The sequence below is a fragment of the Saimiri boliviensis genome, chromosome 9 (assembly GCF_048565385.1).
Source record: "Saimiri boliviensis isolate mSaiBol1 chromosome 9, mSaiBol1.pri, whole genome shotgun sequence".
In the NCBI taxonomy this organism is placed as follows: Eukaryota; Metazoa; Chordata; class Mammalia; order Primates; family Cebidae; genus Saimiri; species Saimiri boliviensis.
Window position 1 is genome coordinate 123,167,910 of NC_133457.1, and position 23,927 is coordinate 123,191,836.

Consider the following 23,927-nt stretch of genomic DNA (forward strand, 5'->3'; position numbering starts at 1 on the left):
TGGAAGGGTTATACTCATTTCTGTATCTAGATATGAGCTCAGTGCATATCATATAACAGATGTTCAAATGGCTGGTTAATATTTCCTTATCAATTGCAATGAAAATGCTGACACCATATAGGACTTGCAAATTTTAGGAGACACATTAGTTCTCTTTGAACTTAGTATAATTCCTACCTAAAACTGCCATATTCATTAGTTTATTCATTACATTGTAGTAAGTCTACTTTTTCAGACACTCTTTTGGGTTCTGTAAATTGTGATGAAGAAGACATACAAAATTCCTACCCCCATAGAATTGACAGGATGAGTTTGTGGACAGGAGGCAGAAATAAAGAAATTTCAGATAATAAAACTGCTACAGGGTAGACAGAAACAGTAACATTAATTGGATGGTGAGGGAAGTGCTCTCTGAAGAATTACCACTTAAATGGAGACCTGAAGAACAGCAAGAGTTCCCAGGAAAATGGAATCTCAAAACCAAAGATTCGGAAAAAAATAAGATTGCTCAAGTAATGCTTGAGACATATGCAACAAGGGGGTAAGGAGTATAAAATAAGGTAAAGAGAGGCAGAGGTTGGCTCACGTGGGGCCTTCTAGGCCATAATATAAAGGGTAGGTTTTAATAATAATTTTTAGTAATTCAGATGAAATACAGATTAATAAGGCATTTAAAATAGTATAATTCTGTGGCATTTAGTACATTCACAATGTTATGTAACTACCACCTCACTTCTATCTAGTTCCAAAACAGTTCATCACAACATAACTGTTAATAACAACTGTTAATAAATAACTGTTCTCAGATGATCTGGTCATTTAAAACTCTGTGACACCTGCCCCCACAATTCACTCTCTTGTTTGCTCCTGTTTCTGCCATGTGACTTGCCTGCTTCCTCTACCTTCTGCCACGATTGTAAGCTTCCTGAGGCCTCCCTAGAAACCAAGCAGATGCCAGCACCATGCTTCCCGTAAAGTCTGCAGAACTGTAAGCCAATTAAATCTCTTTTATTTCTAAATTATCTAGTCTCAGATATTTCTTTATATCAATGTAAGCATGGACTAATACAGAGAGTTTGTACTGAGGAGTGGGGCATTGCTATAAAGGTACCTGAAAATGTGGAAACAGGTTTGGAACTGGTTAACAGACAGAAATGAGAATAATGAGGAGGGCACAGAAAAAGGAAAGAAGGTAAGGGAAAGCTTGCAACTTCTCAGAGACTGGTTAAGTGCTTGTGACCACAACACTGATAGTGATATGGACAATGAAGTCTAGGTTGAAGAGGCCTCAGATGGAAATAAAGAACTTACAAGGATCTTGAGCAAAGGTCACATATTTTATGCCAGAGCAAACAACTTGGACGCAATCTGTTCATGCGCTAGGGATCTGTGGAAGTTTGAGCTTGAGAATAATGACCTACGGTATCTGGTGGAAGAAATTTCTAAACAGCAATGTGTTCAAGAAGTGGCGTGGCTGCTTCTAACAGACTATTCTCCCATGTGGGAATAAAGAAATGACTCAAAGTTGGAAATTATATTTAAACAGGAAATGGAGAGTAAAAGTTTTGAAAATTTTCAGCCTGGCTGTGTGGCAAAGAAAGAAAAAGCTATTTTGGGAGAGGAATTCAAGCAGGCTGTGGAGCAACCACCTACTAGAGAAACTGGCATAACTTAAAGAGAGCCAAGTGCTACTATCAAGACAACAGGGAAAAGGCCTTGAAGGCATTTCAGAGAACTTTCATTGCAGCCCCTACCACCACAGGCCCAAAGGCCTCAGAGAGAATAGTTTGTGGGCCAGGCCCAGGGCCCACTGTCCTGTGCAGCCTCAGGACACTGCTCCTTATATCCCTGCCTCCATCTCCCAGTCTGAGCTCAAAGGGCCCCAGATACTGCTTATGCCACCACTCCGGAAAGCACAAGCCACCATAAGCCTTGGTGGTTTTCATATGGTGCTAAGCCTGTAAATGCACAAAGTACAAGAGTGAATGAGGCTTAGCACCCTCCACTTAGATTTCAAATGTATGATAACTGGGACATGGAGTTAAGAATTATTTGAGAGCTTTAAGATTTAATGACTGCCTTCCTGTGTTTTATACTTGCACGGGGCCTGTTGCTCTTTCTTTTGGCTGACTTCTCCCTTTTGGAATGGGAGTATTTACCCAATGCCTGTACCCTCATTGTATCTTGGAAGTAAATAACTTGCCTTTGATATTACAGGTTCATGGGTGGAAGGATTTATTTGCCTTGTCTCACATGAGACTTTGGACTTGGGACTTTTGAGTTAATGCTGGAATGAGTTAAGACTTTGGGGAACTGTTGGGAAGGCATGGTCGTATATTGCTATGTGAGAAGGATATAAGATTTAGGAGGGACCAGGGGTAGAATGATGTAGTTTATTTGTTTCCACCAAATCATGTTGAATTATAATCTCCAATGTGGGAGGTAGGGCCTGGTTGGAGGTGTTTGAGTCCTAGGGGTTGATCCCTCATGGCTTGATGCTGTCTTCAAAATAGTGAGTTCTCATGAGATCTGGTCATTTAAAACTGTGTGGCAGCACCTCCTCTTTTTCTCTCCCACTCTCCCTTTTCTCCTGCTTTCACCATATGACATGTCTGCTTCCTCTTCACCTTCCCCCATGATTATAAGCTTTGTGAGGCCTCCCTTGAAGGTAAGCAAATGTCAGCGCCATGCCTCCCATAAAGCCTGCAGAACCACGAGACAACTAAATGTCTTTTATGTATAAATTACACAGTATCAGGTATTTCTTTATAGCAATACAAAAGCAGACTAATACAAATTTTTTTCGGCATATACCTAATAGACTTGCTGGGTCATACAGTAACTCTTAGGTTTAACTTTTTGAGGAACCACCAAACTGTTTTCCACTGTGGCTGCATTCTTTTACATCACCCCAGAAATGTCCAAGAGTTCCAATTTCTCCACATCCTCACTAATATTTATTGTTTCTAAGTATTCCAGTGGGTATAAAGTGCCATTTCATTATGGTATTAATTTACATTTCTCTAATGACGAAGCATGCTGAATATCCTTCTATGTGCTTACTGGCCATTTGTATGTCTTCCCTGGAGACATGCTTATTCAAGTCCTTTGGCCATTTTTATTTGCACTTTTGTTGTTTGGTTGTTAACACTTCTTTTATATTCTGGATACTACACTCTCAAAGATATAATTTGCAAATATTTTCTCCCATTCTGTAGGGTGTCTTTTCACTTTTTGGGGGTGTGCTTTGATGCACAAAAGTTTTGAATTGTGCTGCAGTCCAATTTATCTAATATTTCTTCCATTGCTTGTATCTGTATCATATCTAAAAGTCCACTACCAGATCCAAGGTCATAAAGATTAATGGCTGCATTTTTTCCTGAGTTTCAGTTTTAGCTCTTACATTTCGGTCTCTAATCCATTAATTTTTGTATATGATGTGAAGTAAGTTTCCATCCTCATATTGCATGTGTTTATCCAATTGTCCCAAAACAATGTGTTTAAGATTCTTTCCCCCATGGAATGGTCTTATACCCTTGATGAAACTCAGTTGACCATAGATGAGTGGATTTATTTCTGGACACACAATTCCATTCTATTGGTCTATATGTCTATCATTACGTTAGTACCACGATTTTGATAACGTAGGTTTGTCATAAATTTTGAATTTGGGAAGTATGAGTTCTCCAACTTTATTCATTAAATATTTTTGTTGTTATTATGGCGGGTCTCTTCCATTTTCATATGATTTTTAGGGTTACCTTTTCCATTTCTGTAAAAAGGCCGTTAAGATTTTGATATGGATTGCATTAAATCTGTAGTCTACTTCAGGGAGTACGGCCATTTTAACACATCAACTCTTCCAATCCATGACCATAGACGACCTTTCCATTTAATTTAGGCCAATTTTAATTTACTGCAAGAATGTTTTGTAGTTTTTTAGTCTTACACCTCCTTGGTTAAATTTATTCATAAGAGTTTTAATCTTTTTGATGCTACTGTAAAGGAAATTTGTCTTCTTAATTTCATTTTGGCATTGTTAATTTCCATTGTAAATACAACTGCTTTTTCCATTGATTTTGCAACTTTGCTGAATTTGTATTAGCTTCTAATGATTTTCTTGATTCTGTACGTTTTCTTATATGTAAGATCAAATCATCTGTGAGGAGAAATACTTTCATTTCTGCCATTCCTACTTGGATATCTTTTCTTTTTCTTGCACAATTTATAGATCTAGGTAGAACTTCTAGTGCAATATTGAGTATGAGGGGTGAAAGCAGGCATCCTTGTCTTGTTCCTGGTCTTGGCAGGACAGGGAAGCTTTTAGTCTTTCCCCACTGAGTATTAAGTAAGCTATAGGGTTTTCATAAATACTCTTTATCATGTTTTGGAATTTCCCTTCTATTTCCAGTTTTTTCAGTCTTATCATAAAAGGGTATTGGATTTTGTCAAATGCTTCCTGTGCATCAATTCAAATAATGTTTCTTTTTCTTCTATTAATATGGTATATTACATTCATTTTCATATATTGAGCCACCCGGGCTTGGCTGGGATAAATCCATTTGGTCATGGTATGGATTGCTTTTAATGTGCAGCTGGATTTGGTTTCTATTTTGTTGAGGGTTTGTGCATTTATATTCATAGAGAATATTAGTCTGTAATGATGCCATTGTCTGATTTGGTATTAAGGTGATACTGGCCTCATAAATGAGTTTGGAATGTTCTCTCCTCTTCTGTTTTCTGGGAGAGTTTTTAAGAAGGATTGGGCTGGGCATGGTGACTCATACCTATAATTCCAGTGCTTTGGGAAGCCAAGTCTAGAGGACTGCTTGAGGCCAGGAGTTCAAGACCAGCATGGAATACACAGAAGAACCTCATTCGCTGCAAAATATTAAGTAGCTGAGCACAGTGGCACATGCCTAGAGTCCTAGCTTAATCAGGAGGCTGAGGCAGGAAGATCACTTGAGTCCAGGAGTTTGAGGTTACAGTGAGCTAAAATCATACAGCTTGGGTGACAGAGTGAGATCCTGTCACTTAAAAAACAAAAAACAAAACAAAAAAAAAAACAACTAATTTGAAAAATTAGATTTAAAAAGAACTGTTATTCTTTAAATGATAGAATTCTATGTTGGGAGGTTTTCTTTCTTTTTTTTTTAAGTTGCATTTTAGGTTTTGGGGTACATGTGAAGAACATGCAAGATTGTTGCATAGGTACACACAAATTCAATTACAAAATTCAACCTCTTTACATGTTATAGGTCTGTTTTATATTTTTTATTTCTTCTTGAGTCATTGTTGGTAGCTTGTGCTTTTAGGAATTTATCAATGTCATCTAGGTTAACTAATTTGTTGGCATATAATTATTTATAGTATTCTCCTAGAATCCTTTCTATTTCTGAAAGTTTAGTAGTCATGTCCCCAACTTTCATTTCTCATATTAATTTGAGTCTTCTGTTTATCTTAGTCAGTTTGCTAACGGTTTGTTTTCTTGATCTTTTCAGAGGACCAAAGTTGGTTTTTATTGATTTTTATTGGTTTCCTGTGCTTTTCTATTCTGTTTATCTCTGATCTAGTCTTTATTATTTCGATTCTGACAGCTTTAAATTTACTTTTCTAGTTATTTAAGGTATAAAATAAGGTTATTGATTTGATACTTTTCTTCCCGTTTAATGTAGGTGCTTACAGCTATAAAGATCCCTCCGAGCACTGCTTTGAAAAGATCACATATTTAGGTATGTTGCATTTTCATTTGTCAAAGTATTTTCCAACTTCTTTTATGAATTCTCCCTTGACCACTGATTAAGAGTGTGTGTCACTGGAGAGTTTTAGGTAAGGGAGCAACATGGTATGATTTATGCTTTAGCAAGACAAATGTTGGCTGCTAAGTGAAAAAAGTGTGGAAAGGAAAGTATAAATGCTGAAAAGCCATTTAAGAGGCTGTTGGAAATGTCTATGTGAGAAATGAAGGAATTGTTGATCAATTTACTGTTTGGCTAAAAGAAAAAGAAATTAGAAATTACCATTAGGTTTTGGCTTAAATAGTTGAGTAGATAAAGGTAACTTTATCCTTACACAGAATTAACTCAAATGGATTAAAGACTTAAACATAAGACCTAAAACCATAAAAACCCTGGGAGAAAACCGAGGCAATGCCATACAGGACATAGGCATGGGCAAAGACTTCATGACTAAAACACCAAAAGCAATGGCAAAAGAAGGCAAAATATACAAATGGGACCTAATTAAAGTAAAAAGTTTCTGCACAGCAAAAGAAACTATCATCAGAGTGAACAGGCAACCTACAGAATGGGAGAAAATTTTTGCAATCTATCCATCTGACAAAGGTCTAATATCCAGAATCTACAAATAACTTAAATTTACAAGAAAAAAAACTCATCGAAAAGTGGGCAAAGGATATGAACAGACACTTCTCAAAAGAAAACATTTATGCAGCCAACAAATATGAAAAAAACTCATCATCACTGGTCATTAGAGAAATGCAAATCAAAACCACAATGAGATACCATCTCACACCAGTTAGAATGGCCATCAATAAAAAGTCAGGAAACAAGAGATGCTAGAGAGGATGTGGAGCAACAGAACACTTTTACACCGTTGGTGGGAGTGTAAATTAGTTCAACCATTGTGGGAGACACTGTGGTAACTCTGCAATGATCTACAAATAGAAATACCATTTGACCCAGCAATTCCATTACTGGGTATATATCCAAAGGATTATAAATCATTCTACTATAAAAACACATGCACACGTATGTTTATTGCAGCACTGTTCACAATAGCAAAGAATTGGAACCAACCCAAATGCCCAATGAGAACACATGGAACATTACAAACCAGGGCCTGTCTGTGGGTGGGGTAGGGGAAGGATAGCATTAGGAGAAATACCTAATGTCAATAATTGGTTGATGGGTACAGCAAACTACCATGGCACATGTCTATCTATGTAACAAACCTGCACGCTCTGCACATGTATCCCAGAACTTAAAGTATAAAAAAATTAAAATTAAAAAATAACTATTGAGACAGGAAAACAGTTTATGTTTTCTTTGATGAAGAGAAAAAATGGCAAGGGAGACAAATCAAGTTGTTTTGAGAGTTGAGATTCTTATTAGAAGTCTCAATAAAGCAGTATTTATAATGTTCTAAAGTCCAAAGTAAACGTCAGAACTTTTATAAATTTGAGATCATCAACACAGTTATTATAAGGGACTAGATGAAATTACTTAAGTACTGACTAAGGAAAAGAAAGAAACTAGGAATGAACCCCACATTAAATAGTAAGACAGAAGCAAGGGAAAAGAGACAGAAGAGTAGCAAATACATGCCAGCCGAGGGTTTTAAATGTGAAATGCCACTGAGAGGCTAAAAGAGATTAAATTTGGTAACGTAAATGACTGTTGATTTTGATAAAAGTCGTTTTGATGAAATAGTAGGGGCAGAGCTACATTGAGGAAAGGAAGCAAAGAGGTTGAGATAGCAACCTGAGAAGAGTATTCTGCTATGTTCACTATAAAAGTGAATAGAGAATTACATGGATACAGCAGTGGTTTCAGGAGAACTTGATGTCAATGGAGGGTCTTATTTAGTTAGTTATTTAATTAAAATGGATTATAAAAATCAGGAGAGGAAAATCAAAGATAATGAGATTTAAAGCATTAATAAAGTGACTGTTCTTAAATAAACAAATCTGCTATTGAACTGAAAGAGCTATCAGAAAATGCTGATATTGATGCAGGAAACATGTTAGATTTTAGGGTGAAGATGAGAAAATTATGAGGTCAGCTAATCAGCTCAAAGATAAAGAATTAAGGAAAGAGGTATTTATATGCAATAATATTCTGTAAATGTGGTAAAGCCAATTAAAGAGAGCAGGGTAAGGATTGTTGAGCAATGCTGAATTCCCATTTGAAGTACATGGCCATAAATTTAAAGCCTGATTGTATTATTTTCTCCTGTACTGTTCAGTTGGTAGGGTGAGAGCTAAGAATTAGTGGATAAAGTTGACAGGAGGAGAAAGGGCAAGAGAGTATTATTTTTAACTATCACATCTAGAATGGGTAAGGAAGGAAGGACAGACAAGAAGGTAACAGGCATAGAGAAAAAGCATAAATGGCCTGAGACTGCTATACAAAGCAAGCTGGCAAGACAGGCTAGGGTGACAAGAATGTTGGAAATTGAGATTTAGAGGGACACAACTACTTGTAATGACAAGACCTTAGAAGAGCTGCAAAGAATAAAGAACCCGGGATGGATTACACATACAGTACAGTATTAAAATAAGTATGTATAATTTAGGAGTCTTGTAAATTTGGCTGATAATGAGGTAAACGGGGTGGTAAGACATGATGGAATTAGTCTCACAGGGCAACATGGATTTGCAAGTCCTGAGTGATATTTAATATTACAACAGCTGTCACTCTCTTAAAATAGCAACCCCACTGCCCTATCAATAAATATTAGCTGGTGCTAATAATTGCGTAAAGCTGACTAAGTTGAGAAGGGTGTTCTTTTGCTTATCTTGACTAAGAAGCCACTTTTCCCACTGTATTTAATTACTGGCATTATTTTTGAATAATACTCTGCTACCGTTAATAGACAAGAAATAGTAAGGCTACTTAGTATTACACTTTGGATCAAGAAAATACCCTTCTTCAGATACCCAATGTTCACAAAATAAGAATATAATGTTTATACTTATTCAAGTAACATAAGTATTTATTTCAACTTCATTAAAAGCAAATCAAATGTATACTCATTTTTATAAATTAATTTAGCAAGATATTGAAATGACTACTAGTAGATTAAAGGTATTTGTAAAACAGCCTGCTTATGAAATAAGACTTTTATATTGAATTAACATATGTAGGCAATGTAGTAGCTATTTTAGGCCATTTAGTGTCTCCTAATAAGTTAGAGCCATGATTGAATAAATGTTTCCAACAGTGTGCTGAAAGTACTGATCTACCACTTGGTTAAACATTTTAAATTAGGGACTTCCTCCCCTTTCTAAGTGTGGCTAAATTTTTATTACTTGAATTCTAAGCTATTAAACATTTTAATAACATATATTCATCACAAAACTGCATTCATTCAAAAACATTTTATGTAATAAAATAATACATTTTACACAATTAAATTTAGTAAAGAAACTCATTTTACAAATATAATTAACTCAAAAAGTTTCTTAAAGCTTTTATCTCTAAAACTAAAAAATAATATTCTGTAGACAAAAGTCTGGGCTTGGAGTCATGTTATAGTATTATAGTAGTTATTTCTTATTCATTAAAATACTTTTTTTTTTTTTTTTTTTTTTTTAAATTTGAGGGTTCCTACAAAGGGTATACTTGCCTGGGTGACATGTATATTTTTCTCATTGTAGGACTACTCTGTTATTTCCTCAGTTATACACAAACAATAATTAGATAAAGTATGTTGATAAAAACTAGATTTCACACATTAAGATTTCTTTCACGAGCCATGAATACTGACATCAGTTCTCTGCGTACATTAAGAAGCTCCTCTTCTAGCTATGCCCAAGAAAACAAAAATCACACTTAGATTTCACATTATTGCTGGAAAACCATCAAATAAAATAGGAAAAAAAAATCAAGCTGTTATTAGTGATTCATTTTAAAACAACTCTTTCATAAAGATATTGCATTCTACCAGGTCTATATCTACCTATATACAGAATTCTGTGATCTAAAAAGATTAGAGAAGGCTCTAATATTTTAAATCCCTAAATCAATGAAATTCAGATTTAATTTTTAAAGGAAGAGAGCAAAATAAAAAGTCTAGAAAACAATTTCAACAATGATCAAACTAGTTAAGTAGCTTCTTGTTTGCTTGAAACTAAACTACCTTAGCCACATCTTAATCCTGTACTATGTCAGCATATTGAAGTTCTATTAAAACTTTGTAAGTATATTAATGTACTGTGTATACAAAGATCAGTATACTTAAAAATGCCTTTCATCTTTGAGAAAACTCCAAAGACATTATCACTTAAAGCAGTACCTTTAGTTCCTTTCCAGGTCTGCATTTTCCCCCAGAATGCAGCTGCTGGTCTGCTAGACCACTGGAAAGTAAATTAATTTTATCCTCCAATCTACATAAATGACATCTTGTCCAAACAGACAGTAATTCTTCCACTAAACTACAGACTCTCTGGGAGTTTTGTTCTGCCATATCTTCTCCTCCAGAGGGCAGAGCAGGACAGAGGTCTGCTGCAGTACACAGTGTTTAGAAACACTGCAAGCAAATCATTCTTTCAGCTAATTTTTCAATTTGTAAATTGATATTCTCTTTTACTCTGTAGGAGGACCTCACCATTTAAATTACTCCTATCCTTTCAATATAAATATGCTCCCATTATTTAAAGAACTAAAAGTAATTGGGTTAAGCTATCTTCTCTCAAACAAAAAAGAAAAAGAAGCCCTGTGCAAGAATAGCTTATTACAAGACATGAAAGCACACACACACATACAAATCAAAAACAAAAGACATTAAAGTATGTTTATTCCATTTTCAAATTTAGTTGACTTACCATGTCCCTAAGAAGCCTGTCTTGCAGGACTTTCATGTCTTCTTTCATCAAACACATCTGTAAAAAAGTAAATACATTTCCCCATGAAATTTATCAAAAAGTTTTCACGGCAAAGAAAGTTAGATTAACCAACCTTTCTTGTAATCAAGAAAGGTTACCTATAAAAACCATAAAATTTATACCTCAGATGTAAAAATAGTTTCTTCATTATCAGTATTACAGAAGACACTTTTAGCCAATGAAGTTTTCAAAAGATGAAGCCTAACAAGTAAAATAATGAGAGTTAACTTTGTATTTATCACTAATTCAAATTAAATTGCTATAACATAGTATAATTTTAATTTTTCACATGGAAATTTATTTATAAATATAATTTTACAGATAATAGTCATTAAGACTGTCATACTAACCTCTGTTGTTCACTTTTTTGATATGCACTGAACTTCTGAAATATCTTTTCCCAAAAGTCCTAAATTGTAAGGTACAAAATTCAGTTAAACTTTAACATGATTAAAAATCAAAATCCAACAGAATTACTCTATTTCTATTATTACAAATGTAAATAAACAATGTGAACATATGTTAAGAATATTCCAGATGTCACATGGTCTTTCAGATTAAAATAAAATTGAAAGTAAAATCTCTCAGGACTTCATATTTATTATCAAATATTTCATCATAAACTTAAGTTTATAATTCAAAAGTTTTATACAAAGCTAACTAGAAATCTAAGATTAAACTATGTTCTAAATAACAAAAACCTTCAGGATGTGCTCTCAAAAAAGAAAGTGAAGTTTTTCCAAGCATATCTGTTTAAAAACAAGGTTTTAAACTTATTTTAAAAATTTTAAAAGTAACAAACCACAAATTCCTTTTCCAAATCTTTTAAAGACTGTGAATCTTTTTCAAAATTCTCCAGCTCTTCTATGATAATGAATTGGAATTTATCAAGTTTTTTAATCCTATTACAGAAACAAAATGAGATTAATTTTTAAAACTATAGCATTGAGAACATGTATTCATAATATATTCATATGTAGCATTCAGAAGTTTCCAGAACAGATTTTTATTACAGACCTAGACTCCTGACTTTGATGATTCATTGTTCTCAGATGTTGTTGAGCTGTTTTCCAAGACTGCGTAGTAAAATAACTCAACATTTTATGTCGAATCTGAAAAACACTCACTTTAGACTTAAAATATCCTTACAAAATAACAATCTAACCAAGACTACAGTAAGAGCAAATCATTTTCCATGAAATGTAGACTACTAAGAAGAGTTTGGAAAACTGAAAAATTAAAAACTCAGTTATTTAAACTGAGGTGTTAATAAATAAGCTCACTCAGAGAGCAGTGTGTAACTCCATCAGTAAGTCTTTGACTAAGGCTTGAATTACTACTCAACTGTTTTCGTAAGAACACCACACTCTACAGTATTTACAAAAGTGCTAATGGTTATAATTCTCCACAGACACAGCCTAAAAGTCACACTCAGAATTTTTTAAAACCATTTTTCACAAAAACATATGTTCAAGTCGAGCCACAGACATGCACTAGAACATGTGAGTCAAAGTATTCAGATTAGGTTGGCCTTGGGGAAAAAAAATCCAAGTAATTTCTAATTTTAACCCTGAATATAGGAGAAAGGAAAGCAAGATGGGGGAGGGGTTGATAACCTGCACCCAAAAAAATCTTGTATTCAAACGAGGGCATAAAAAAACTATTCCCTAGAGGCATGTGAAAGAGATAGGTGGAAAAATATTACTAATAATTAAAAATTGTTTTTAAAAGCATGTTTGCATTCAATATCTCACAGGAACCTCACAAGCTAAGATTACATAAGTATAATACAGAGCTAGTGGAACAAAGTGAAATGGGATTTCTCTGACTGCAGCTGCTTATCCTTACACTATAGTACTCTCATTAATGGTCACCTCCATGAGATTAAAAATGCCTTGAAAAGCAGCATCAAAACTGTTCAGTAAAAAAAGAAAAATGATAGAAGAGCCAAAAGATTAAATTGAAAAGGGAAACAGAATAAAAGAGAGAGTAGTAGCAAAAGAGAGAATACAGATAATATACATATTTTATTCCAATTATTGACATATAATGAAAGTTGGTTTCATGAATGTATATTTTGTTGCCAAAGGATCAAACAAGCCAATGGTCTAGTAGAAAGTATGGAAATTACTAGGTATAAATAATAATTTAAAGAATGGTAACTCACATTATTCCTTCTCTTAAATTCTGAATTGAGCCTCTCATAAGTCTCATAAGTCATCTCTATACCTGCAAATTCATTTTGCCAGGTCTCCCAAGGAATAGAGAAGTCATTTGTTGATAATGAAGTTATACTTTCAGGCACTAAAAAATGAAAACAATCTGCTTAAGTTAAAATAAGCATTACTGTAAATTTAGCCTTGTCATTAGGCTAAGAACAAAATCTATCTTATTTTCTGAATCTATGCTAACCTAAGGATTATGAAATCAAAGGCAAAGTTCCTTATGATTTTTTAATTTTAAAATGAGATTATTCTGATTTATAAAAAGCTTTTTGGCATGGCTATTATAAAGGCAGAAATGACTACTTTAAACTAGAACATTTCTGGATTTTTAAACTTGTTTTAACTACTTCTGCATTATTATTAATGTAAATATTTAGTAAAGTACTATCACATCAGTAAATTCATACTCCAGTAAAACCTAAACATCATAAGTGATGGAATGATGAGGGAGATCTATGGGTATATAAGACCCTTACTAAAACATTATTCATATATGAAGTTCTCAATAAACTTTGGATATCTTGGCATATGCAAAGTTGCCTTTACAAAATTGTTTTGTGGATGGAATCATTCAAAATATAAGAACCACCTTCCAAATAACTACATTTTAACACAGGCGAATGACCTACTTACTTTTGTGGATATGATGATCTGCATCTTCAGTCTTACACAGTTTTTTGGGAAGCAAGTTTGCTCTCCTTTCTCCTTTCTGTTCCATTTCTACTTCATTGGAATTACTTAGATTATCTTCTATGCACATTCGTTTACGACTAAGATGTTGAGTGGGGCCTTAGGAACAGTTAAAGTTAAAAGTGCTACAATTTTCATTAAAAATACCTAATATTTTCTTGCTTTCATTTAAAAAAGCCTTTGTTGCCACTAAGTATTTTTATTATGCTTTTGGTAACTGTGCATTAAATTCTACCTACTTTACTATTTTTTTACATTGTTAAATAATGATGGTTCAACTTAAAATACATAATTCCTTTTGATGAAATGTCATAGTAGTATTTCAGCAATTTTTTTTAAGCAAGACTTTGACTACAAACCTGATACATGAGTAGCATCACAGGGCATGTCCAACCACAAATTCTCTCTTCCTTCACTAGACTTGGATAATGAAGATGCTGAATATCTTTCCTAAAATACATATTAGAAATTAGAAAAAATTCTGTAAATATGTTTTGATTCACATTTCATCTTTCTGAAACCCAAAAGCCAGTAATTTTAAATGCTGTCTATTCTTTTTCAAATTTTGCTACTATCCCTTCCTTTTCATCTCTAATATTTACCATGTGGTAACCTCGATTCTATGTTGACCTCAATCTTCTTGTAATAGCTGTGAGCTATCTTTTTTTTTCTTAACTATTTCTGCTTTTCAATTCTTTCTTATTAGAATTTCCGTTTCTGAGTTAAGAAACGGGGATCCACAGAAAACTAAAGTTTAAACTCTTCTTCTTTCAAACAAAAACATCTTCTACTTCTAACCTTATATTATACTACTTGAATATACAGGGGTTTTTTACTTAGTAACCTTTACACAGGTTACTCATTTTTCTCCACTTAATCTGTATATACCTAACTCATCCACTTAGGTCTAGCTCAAATCACAGCCCTCTCCAAGTTGTAAAATTCTGTCTTGATTTTCTGTATTTTGGAGGTTATTAAAAATATTTTTATTGATGGACTGATGGGCTTTTACGGTGGCAAGAAGTTCAACCAAATACCTATATATTCATGAAACCAGAAGGTGCCAAAGATACATATGCAATCAGAGGTTCAGCAGTGATATCCTCACTATTTAAGACCTTACTACTCTCATTTTAAAAGTTTCAACTCGTCTATCAAAAAACATTTTTCTAAAATTAAAAAAAAAATTTTCTGTAATCAAGCAATTCTATATAATTTAAACATCAGATTTTTCACATAACAAATTGAAAGCATTAAAATAGTATAATTACCATTAAAGGTCAGTAATCTGAATCTTGTAAGAACCATCTTAGTTTAAGAAAAATTTATAAGTTAGAGTAGCATATTTACCTCTCTTTTGCTTTGTATATGATTTTCTCCGATATTTGTAGATTCAATTTCCACAAACTGTTTTTCTGAACTGTAACTGCTTGCATCTGTATAGCTGTTATGATTTGTTGTTTCTTGTGTAAGTACTAGAGAACTTATATTTTTCCTATTTATAGTAGTATTATTCTTAGTTGGAGTATGTCTGGGCTATAAATGAATAAGACACACAAAAACCCAAAAGTCACAAAATTATTCAAAGGCCCCCCAAAAAGAGTTGAACATAAACATAAGAAACATTAAAGAAAAACTACTCAATTCATTGCAAAAATTCAATTCCCATTCATAACTAAAAATAAAAAATCCTTAGGCAAGTAATTACTATGATGACCAAAACCTAGAGATAAAGATCCCCACTAGTATAGTTTCTATGCTCGAGGTCAAAGTCACCTTAACAATAAAAAGAAAATGAGTAAGATTTTGTTTGCATTTTCAGTTCCAATCATCGTAAGTAACAGTTTACATGGCTGTCTATACAGAAAACTCAAGAGAATCTGTATAGACAGCAATATAAACTGTTGAATGATAGAATTTAATATTATCAGACCACAGTTAACTATAGGTAACTGAAACCTCAAAAAGTGAAACCACGTATAATGGGAAACTACTGTACTCTCCTGCCACCAGTCTTCCTCCTGCATAGCTATACATTTGTCTGTTAGGTTCATTGAGACTGGGAAGTATCTCTCTCTTGTCATTATGTCCTTCTCCCCCAAGACCCTAGACCAAACCCAAAACCTTAAATAGACAAGCAATGTGTATCTGATTAAGATGATAGAGAAATGACTTACTACCTTCAGATATACCTGATAAAGAAAAAAATATATACATTCTCACCGAAAACAGTGGTCTTGGAATTGGTGAACAACTTTCACTTGCACACAGGAAGTTTTTCTCATTGTTTTTGGGTGACTTTATTGTACCTCCAATTCCACTGTTACTATTTAAGGATTCAAGTGATGAAGTTTTTGGATAAGGGGATATCGATTTTGTTATGCAGTCATAATCCTGAATAAAATCCTTTTCTGTTATTTTCTCTATACCTATATTCCATCAAAAAACACAAGAAAACAGATGGCAGGCGTTATCATTGATGTCTGCACTAGAAATAGCAAAATTAACTTAAATTCTAAGAATATAAAAATTTGTCACATCTTCAAATTTAAGCTGTAAAAAGGATACCTGTCAAAAAATTAAGAGCAAGTTATATTTAAAATATTTATAAGACTGAAAAACAATAATGGCTGAATTTAAAATGTACTTGTAACCATAAGGGCTTTCAAAACATTTTCAAACAAAAATATCTACATTATGACCTGAAATATAAGGATCAATCTAAGTATTATCTTGAGTATTTTGACATCATATCTAATTGTGTTACATATTAACTTCACAAAATTTTATGATTGAAAAAGACTTTAAAAATCATATGCTCTAAATTTTTCATATAAAAATTAGAAAATTTATTACTGGAATAAATCTGAATAAATCCTCAGACAATTTTCAGATCAAATCAGGGCATGTACATCTGTCTTCTGAGTATGTGCTTATCTGAAATTTCATAGTGGTCCTGAGTACTGAGAAGACAATAGCTACTTTAGAGGAAGTAGAAGTATACTAAGTCTTGCATGTTAACTGAAATGCTTTTTGACATGGAGTTTCACTCTTGTTGCCCAGGCTGGAGTGCAATGGTGCAATCTCAGCTCACAGCAACCTCCGGCTCCTGAGTTCAAGCGATTTTCCTGCCTCAGTCTCCCAAGTAGCCGGGATTACAGGTATCCGCCACTATGCCCAGCTAATTTTGTATTTTTAGTCAAGATGGGGTTTCTCCATGTTGGTCAGGCTGATCTGAGTATGTGCTTAGCCTTTAGCAATGCTTTAAAATATCCTTACAAGGAAATGAAAATGGTATAAAAAGGCATACTTATACTTTCTATACTAGAAAGGCATACACATATACCAGAACTCCAAAAAATATGAGTTTTTCTTTACCAATTATTTAAAAATAAAAGCAAAACCTCAACTGTATATAGTATTAATCCACAGAATTAATGTGGGTCCACAGAATGAGCAAGATATTCCTTCAACTTTTGTCAATGAAATGTAAATAGAAAAATGAGAATTCTCTGTAATTCTTATTACATATATACTGAACTTTAAAAAAGCACCTTAAAAATTAAGTACTTATTTAAGCTTTCAAATTATAATTTGTGAATACATATTAAATATTTTCCATATTAAAGCATTTGATCTTTATCTTTCTAACACGAAAAACTTCAGTATCCTAGTAACATTGTTCCGGTGTTAGCAAAAGTCAAGTTACTAGCATTAAGTAGTTTAACAATGAAGTTTTAACTACTATAGTCATGAATATACCCCTCAAGATCAGTCTTAAAAGTATATTTTCCCACAATTAGAGCTATAGTAGAGAACTATTAAATATTCAAGTAAAGAAAAAATGAAGTTATACTGACATCTCATTACTTCTACAGATGATGAACTGCCAGATAAAGATACAGGAGATAAGTCAAGGCAATTATCTTGAATAGTATCCCTTAGTAGACTTGAGTTTTTCCATTGTTTTGATAGTTGCTTTTCTGTTGCAGCACAGAAGACTTTCTGTTGTTTCTTTGGTAGCTTTACAGTTTTGATTCTGGAATGGATATTCTCCTCCTAAATGTATCAATAACTTTCAAATTATACTCAAGTACAAATACTTACACTTGGACACATAAACAAATTATATTAAAATATTTATTAAATGTTGTATATTACCACATACAAGCATAGCAAGGCCTTAGACGAGTAGTCAAAGACTTTCTAATATACTAGAAGGCATAAGACAAATTCACAGGAAAATATAATACATTTACTATAATAAACATCTTAAGAGAAACAAATAACCTTCTTTGCGGGTTCAAAGAAGATTGTATCTCCAGCTTAGGGAAATTAGAAAGAATTCCTAAATTTCATAGTATTTGAGATACTAAGGAGTTTGTGAAAGGAGGTGTAAAGGGGAAGACATACTGGGAACAGAGAAGACTTCGCAAGAACAAAGGGAGTTGAGAAGCACAGGTCTTAGTGACAGTCACGGGTTATACTATTTAACCATTACATAGTTCTGGGCATATACTGCAGAAGGGTAGAAAAAAACTTGGAAAGGTATTTTGATGCTTTGAATGTCTGACAACAGAGATATTTTCAGGGTTTTCCCTTGAAGAGGGATAGGATGAGAGATGGCCTGGGAAGGCATATGACTATTTGCATGGTAAACTTCCTTTAACAAGTGACGTAAGGCCAGGTGTGGTGGCTCATGCTTGTAATCCCAGTACTTTGGGAGGCTGAGGTGGGCAGGTCAACTGATGTCGCGAGTTTGAGATCAGCCTGACCAACATAAAGAAACCCCATCTCTACTAAAAATACAAAATTAGGCAGGTGTGGTGGCAGATGCCTGTAATCCCAGATACTTGGGAGGCTGAGGCAGGAGGAACCTGGGAGCTGGAGGTTGCTGTGAGCTGAGACTGCACCACTGCACTCCAGTATGGGCAACAAGAGCAAAACTCCACCTCAAAAAAAAAAAAAAAGGAGCGGGGAAGAAGTGATAGAAAGCTGGGGGTGGTGGCTCATGTCTGTAATCTCAGCACATTAGGAGGTTGAGGTGGGCAGATCATGAGGCCAAGAGATCGAGACCACGAGATCATCATATCCAACATGATGAAACCCTGTCTCTACTAAAAATACAAAAATTAGCTGGGTGGTGGTACGCACCTGTAGTCCCAGCTACGTGGGAGGCTGAGGCAGAAGAATTGCCTGAACCTGGGAGGTAGAAGTTACAGTGAGCCAAGATCGTGCCACTGCACTCCAGCCTGGCAACAGAGTGAGACTTCTTCTCTCCCTCACCTCAAAAAAACAAGAAGGTAGAAAATGTAGACATTAAGTTATGAAGTCTCTAAAGTCTTCTAGGTAAGAGGTAAGATTGCAAACAAGAAGAGATGAAAGTTTATGACTTCAAATCAGCACACTGTAATGGTCAGAAACCTATCTTCAGTGCCAGACTCTCTGGTTTCAAATCCTAGCTCTATCACTTTCTAGTTGTGTCACCTTGGGCAAATTCCTTCTCTTTGAGCCTCAATTTCCTCAGTTGTAAAGTGGGATGACAATAATAGTACTAATTACCTATAGTATTTATGATATTTTAAGAAGTTAAATCTGTAAAGTGCTTAATACAGGAGTTGGCACATTGTAAGCACAACATATATATACACACACACATATATACTATACACATATACTATGTGTATATTTACAGTGATTACTATATATTGTAATATATGTATTAAGTATATTTTTTTCATAGAGTATAAAACTATTGAATATTCAAGTAAAGAAAAAATAATTTTATATTGACATCTCATTACTTCTACAGATGATGGACTGCCAGACAAATGAATAAATACTTAACTTTGCCTTTAAGAACAGGTGACTGGGAATGTGTCTGGACATTATGAGACATAAGGAAGATGTCAGGGATGGGGACAGGTGGGCCAGTGTGTGGGAACGACCTCAGACACAAATATTTTGCTTTCATTCAACAGCTACACAGCTTCTCCATGCTATATTTTATTAAAGCCTAATTTTAGAAGATTAAGTACTTCATCATTTCAAAGATACTATCATAAAGTTATAATTTCACTAGATTCAGACATCTGTTTTATAACACACATGCCAACTTATTATAAAATTTAGCATTATATTGCCTAAGGGCAAATTTCTAGAATTATTAAGTTTTGTTGTATAGAAAGTTCACTCTTAAGTATAAATCTGACATTTTTTACAAAAGTATGTATTTAGTATTTGAAGAGGCTTTTAGAAATTATTAATCAGAACTGAATCTATTTACCTTTACTAGCAAGTTCTCTTTAAATGAATGTGACAATTCTTCTTCACACTCTGATTCTGAATTTGACAGATCTTTATAATTTTTTTTTGCTTTTGTTGCTCTTCGTGGAAGTCTGATTCTTCTATCTGGAACTGTCTTGTCCATTTTTTTGGTGATATTTTTACTGGGTGTCTTTAAGAGAAAAATTCCTGAATATTATTAGAGCAATATTTGAGGTACAAGAATACAAGCAATTTGCCATAAAATTGGCACTGTGACAAGCTCTACATAAAATATTTGTAGAAATGATTCTTGACTAACATACTTTAAATTAATGGATTTTATCTTCCCATTCTAGTTATCTTCTTTACTACCTCTTTATCCTTACCATTAAATCCCTGGGAAGCCTGATATATATTATCTAACTGAAGTAAAAGAGATTTAAAAAATACCTAAAAGCACAGAATAAAATGAATTCAAATAAAGCCAATGTGATTTAAAAAGAAACAAATTAGGAGAAAGTGTGCAAAAGCAGGAACAAGTACATAAAATACTTGACTGTTAACAAGGATAAAATTATAAGATGATTTTTATATGACATGGAAAAATAATTTTAAAGGGATGCTTGAGCATAAACTTCTTGGCTTACCATTTTAGATATTGGTTGTCCCTTTTCCAGGGATGATCCTGCAATTCAGGAAAATAAGGTCACATTTTCACAATAAATAAGAATTGGCAGTTAATGTATTATAACATCATTTCTGCATATTTATTTTATTTATTTATTTTTTTTGAGATGGAGTCTCACTCTGTCTCCAGGCTGAAGTGCAATGGCACGATCTCGGCTCACTGCAACCTCCACCTCCTGGGTTCAAGCAATTCTGCCTCAGCTTCCCAAGAAGCTGGGACTACAGGAGCATGCCACCATGCCCAGCTAATTTTGTATTTTTAGTAGAGATGGGGTTTCACCATCTTGGCCAGAATGGTCTCATGCTGGGATTACAGGTATGAGCCACTGCACCCAGCCTAAATTAAAATAAAAAAACAGTAAGTTTTTAAAGCATTTGTTAGCATTTAATAAGCTAATGTCCATGTGGCTTCAGGCCACCTGGATACTGGCCCTCCTGATACCTAATCCTCTCCTCACCTCTTCTGCTGAAGAATCTGGCCTCACAATGACACACTGCTTTGGAAGCTTTTCTTTTCCTAGAACTTTTTAGTAACCCAAATGAACCACATCTCTGATTGGAACCATCTTTAAACTCAATCAAAAATGTAATTTTCAAGAATTGAGAACTTTTACTGTATAGTGTTTGGTATGGTATGAATTGCCAGTTTTCCTTCCCCTTCTTTATTTTATACAACTTTTTAAACATAAAGAGAATATGTCAACATAAGTTATAAACTTAAACACCTATAAATCTACCACTCAGTATAAGAACCAGATTGTGGATAATGCTGAATCTACTTATGTATGCTCTCTTATACTATCCTCTGTGTCTCTTCTGCTAAAAGGTCATTACTGTCCTAAAATCTGCGGGTCATTTGTTTTAAAAACAAGTTTTATTACACAGATACGTATCTTTAAACAAAACAATGAGCTTTAGAAAATAATATCATGTCCTGTATAATAACCTATAATTTGTTTTCCATACATCACTATGTTAATAAGATTTATCCATATTATTGATAGCAGCTTTAGTCTCACTTCCCTTTTTTGCCTTTCAAGCATAATGTCATCTTTCCAAATAGTCTCTGAAACCTAAGAAATGAGATTATCCATGTCAAGGAAGCAAAGCTGTTTTGGAAGAAAGATCCTCTAATCTGGGCAATACATCAACTCATATACATTAACTTGCAGTTATTCAATACTTTAAACAAAAGAATTCATGCAAAATTTCAATTTCAAAAGTTCGATTTTATAAATATTTAGTGATGATCATATTCTAGCCTGAAATGTCTTCCTGAGATATCTAATCTTGTACTTAATGTTATAAATGTTTTTATTTGTACAACTTCCCACTAGACTGTAAGCTCCCTGAGGGCATGTAAATCTTATTAATCTCTGGTTTATAACACACTGCTTCAAGGTTCAGACCTAGCAATCTAGCCTCACCTTTGGCCATTTCTCTACAGATAAGATCTATGTACCAACTACCTCAGTACTGCATTACCTGAATATACTATGCTGTTCTATATTCCTCTTCCTTTTATATATGATAATCTTATTGCTTTACTTCCTGATGTTTCTGGTTGACCTCTCACCTAAATTTCAAGACTCGACTTCATTTCTAAACACATGCCAAAATTCAGTTCTATTTTTAGGTCACTACTGGTTACTTTTATCTTGAAAAAAAATAAAAGCTGATCCCCTTACTATACATTTAATTCACAAGTACAGAGTTAAGTCTTCTTTTAAAAATGCAACATATAAAATCTTTGTGTTTTAGCAAACATGGAAACTGATTTTCAGCTATGAAAATGGTAATTCTCTCTAGCCAAAACTTACACCTCAGACTTTACCAACTACTTCAAGGGATTCACTATCACAAAGAGAAAGCAGAGGAAAATACTTTGTGGATAACTTAGGCTAAAAAAAATCTGCAAGAAGAAATTGTTTCCTTTTGATACATTTTTGTGCATCTATATAAATTCCTAAAAAAGTATATGTGTTGGGTACAGCAAGAAGATGGGATATTGAGTAGTAAAATACATACATACACACACACACACACACACACACACACACACACATAAATATAAGCTATATATATTTTTTATACACACAAATGTAAATGAATGTATATATAGCTTAGTGTCAAAGTCCAAGCCTTGGTCTTAAAGGTGTTGGGCTCATGAGTTCTTAGTACATTATTCACAATAATTAAATAACTGGTTAATGCTGGGCCATGAGTAGACAAGTGATAAGAGTCATGAGGCAAGGATTATGATAAATCATAATTTATGTCCCTAAGGTCTTATTAAAAATAAATTTAAATATGACCATATTACCAAAATAAAACAAAAACATAAAAACTGTAGTGTTTTGTCCTATCCATAAAAGTATATAGTAATGAATAGTCTAAATATGAAAATAAGCTTATAACCAATAAAGCATTTTATATAATTGAAATAAATGGTAAAATCATTTGTAACATTTCTCTAAAAGATAACTTCTTACTTGATTTTCCACTTTTATGATTCTTCACATTTTTATTTCTGCTATAGTCTATTAGCTGTGGTTTTGATTTCGGTTCTCTTAGCCAGCTAATATCAGTCTTGCTGTCATCACATCTGAACTCTGTTTCAGTATCACTAAACAGATTTTTCTTTTTATCATTTGTTATAATCTATAAAAAATGTTTGAAATACATGAAGAAATAATACATCTCATTATATGTCATGCAAGGTAAGTTAAACCAAAAAATAAAAATAACAAAAAAAAAACACAAAACAGGAAAACTTGTCATTTTTTGACATTCTAATTTAAGATGGCATTAATAACCTATCCAAGAAAGTCACTTGGAAATCCAGATCAGATACTGATATTTGTATTTTGGTGTTGATGTTGTTAAATCAAAGTTAAATCATAACAACTTACTTCCAGAGAGATATAACCTAATATATCAAAAAAATAACCACAGTTGTCATTTCTTAGATAATTATGAATAGCTGAAAGACCAAAATAAAATTCTTAATAGGAATGTGGATAATTGCATAAATAAAATAATCAAAAATGTTTTTTGTTTTTGATAATCTTTAACATTAAAAATTAAGAGAAATTCTATTTCTAATAGACACACTGAGGTATTATAACTTACTTTTTTATCTTTTGTTTTGACAGAAGATTCAAGTTCATCCTGATTCCTTAGACCTACCCTTAAACAAAAATAAGTATTAATTTAAAATTACCCTCTGGGAGGCCGAGGCAGGCGGATCATGAGGTCAAGAGATTGAGACCATCCTGGCTAACAAGTTGAAACCCTATCTCTACTAAAAATACAAAAAATTAGCTGGGTGTGATGGTACATGCCTGTAGTCCCAGCTACTTGGTAGGCTGAGACAGGAAAATCGCTTGAACCTGGAAGGCAGAGTTTGCAGTGAGCCGAGATAGCGCCAC

General features: G+C 33.6%; 1 protein-coding gene across 1 annotated transcript in view; it reads right to left on the reverse strand.

Annotated features, from left to right (window-relative positions):
• Positions 1–9,206: 9,206 nt before the first annotated feature.
• Positions 9,207–23,927, reverse strand: part of SYCP2 (synaptonemal complex protein 2) — a 66,749-nt gene continuing 52,028 nt past the window's right edge. Inside the window, exons 28-43 of the mRNA XM_039479600.2 lie at positions 23,629–23,686; positions 22,989–23,157; positions 20,457–20,494; positions 19,829–19,999; positions 17,403–17,601; positions 15,766–15,971; positions 14,893–15,078; positions 13,902–13,992; positions 13,486–13,641; positions 12,795–12,931; positions 11,645–11,739; positions 11,430–11,529; positions 10,978–11,036; positions 10,750–10,828; positions 10,568–10,624; positions 9,207–9,548 (exon numbers count right to left, since the gene is read on the reverse strand). Coding sequence (XP_039335534.2) covers positions 9,471–9,548; positions 10,568–10,624; positions 10,750–10,828; positions 10,978–11,036; positions 11,430–11,529; positions 11,645–11,739; positions 12,795–12,931; positions 13,486–13,641; positions 13,902–13,992; positions 14,893–15,078; positions 15,766–15,971; positions 17,403–17,601; positions 19,829–19,999; positions 20,457–20,494; positions 22,989–23,157; positions 23,629–23,686 — 1,879 coding nt within the window. The 3' untranslated portion in view covers positions 9,207–9,470. The remainder of the gene's footprint in view (positions 9,549–10,567; positions 10,625–10,749; positions 10,829–10,977; positions 11,037–11,429; positions 11,530–11,644; positions 11,740–12,794; positions 12,932–13,485; positions 13,642–13,901; positions 13,993–14,892; positions 15,079–15,765; positions 15,972–17,402; positions 17,602–19,828; positions 20,000–20,456; positions 20,495–22,988; positions 23,158–23,628; positions 23,687–23,927) is intronic.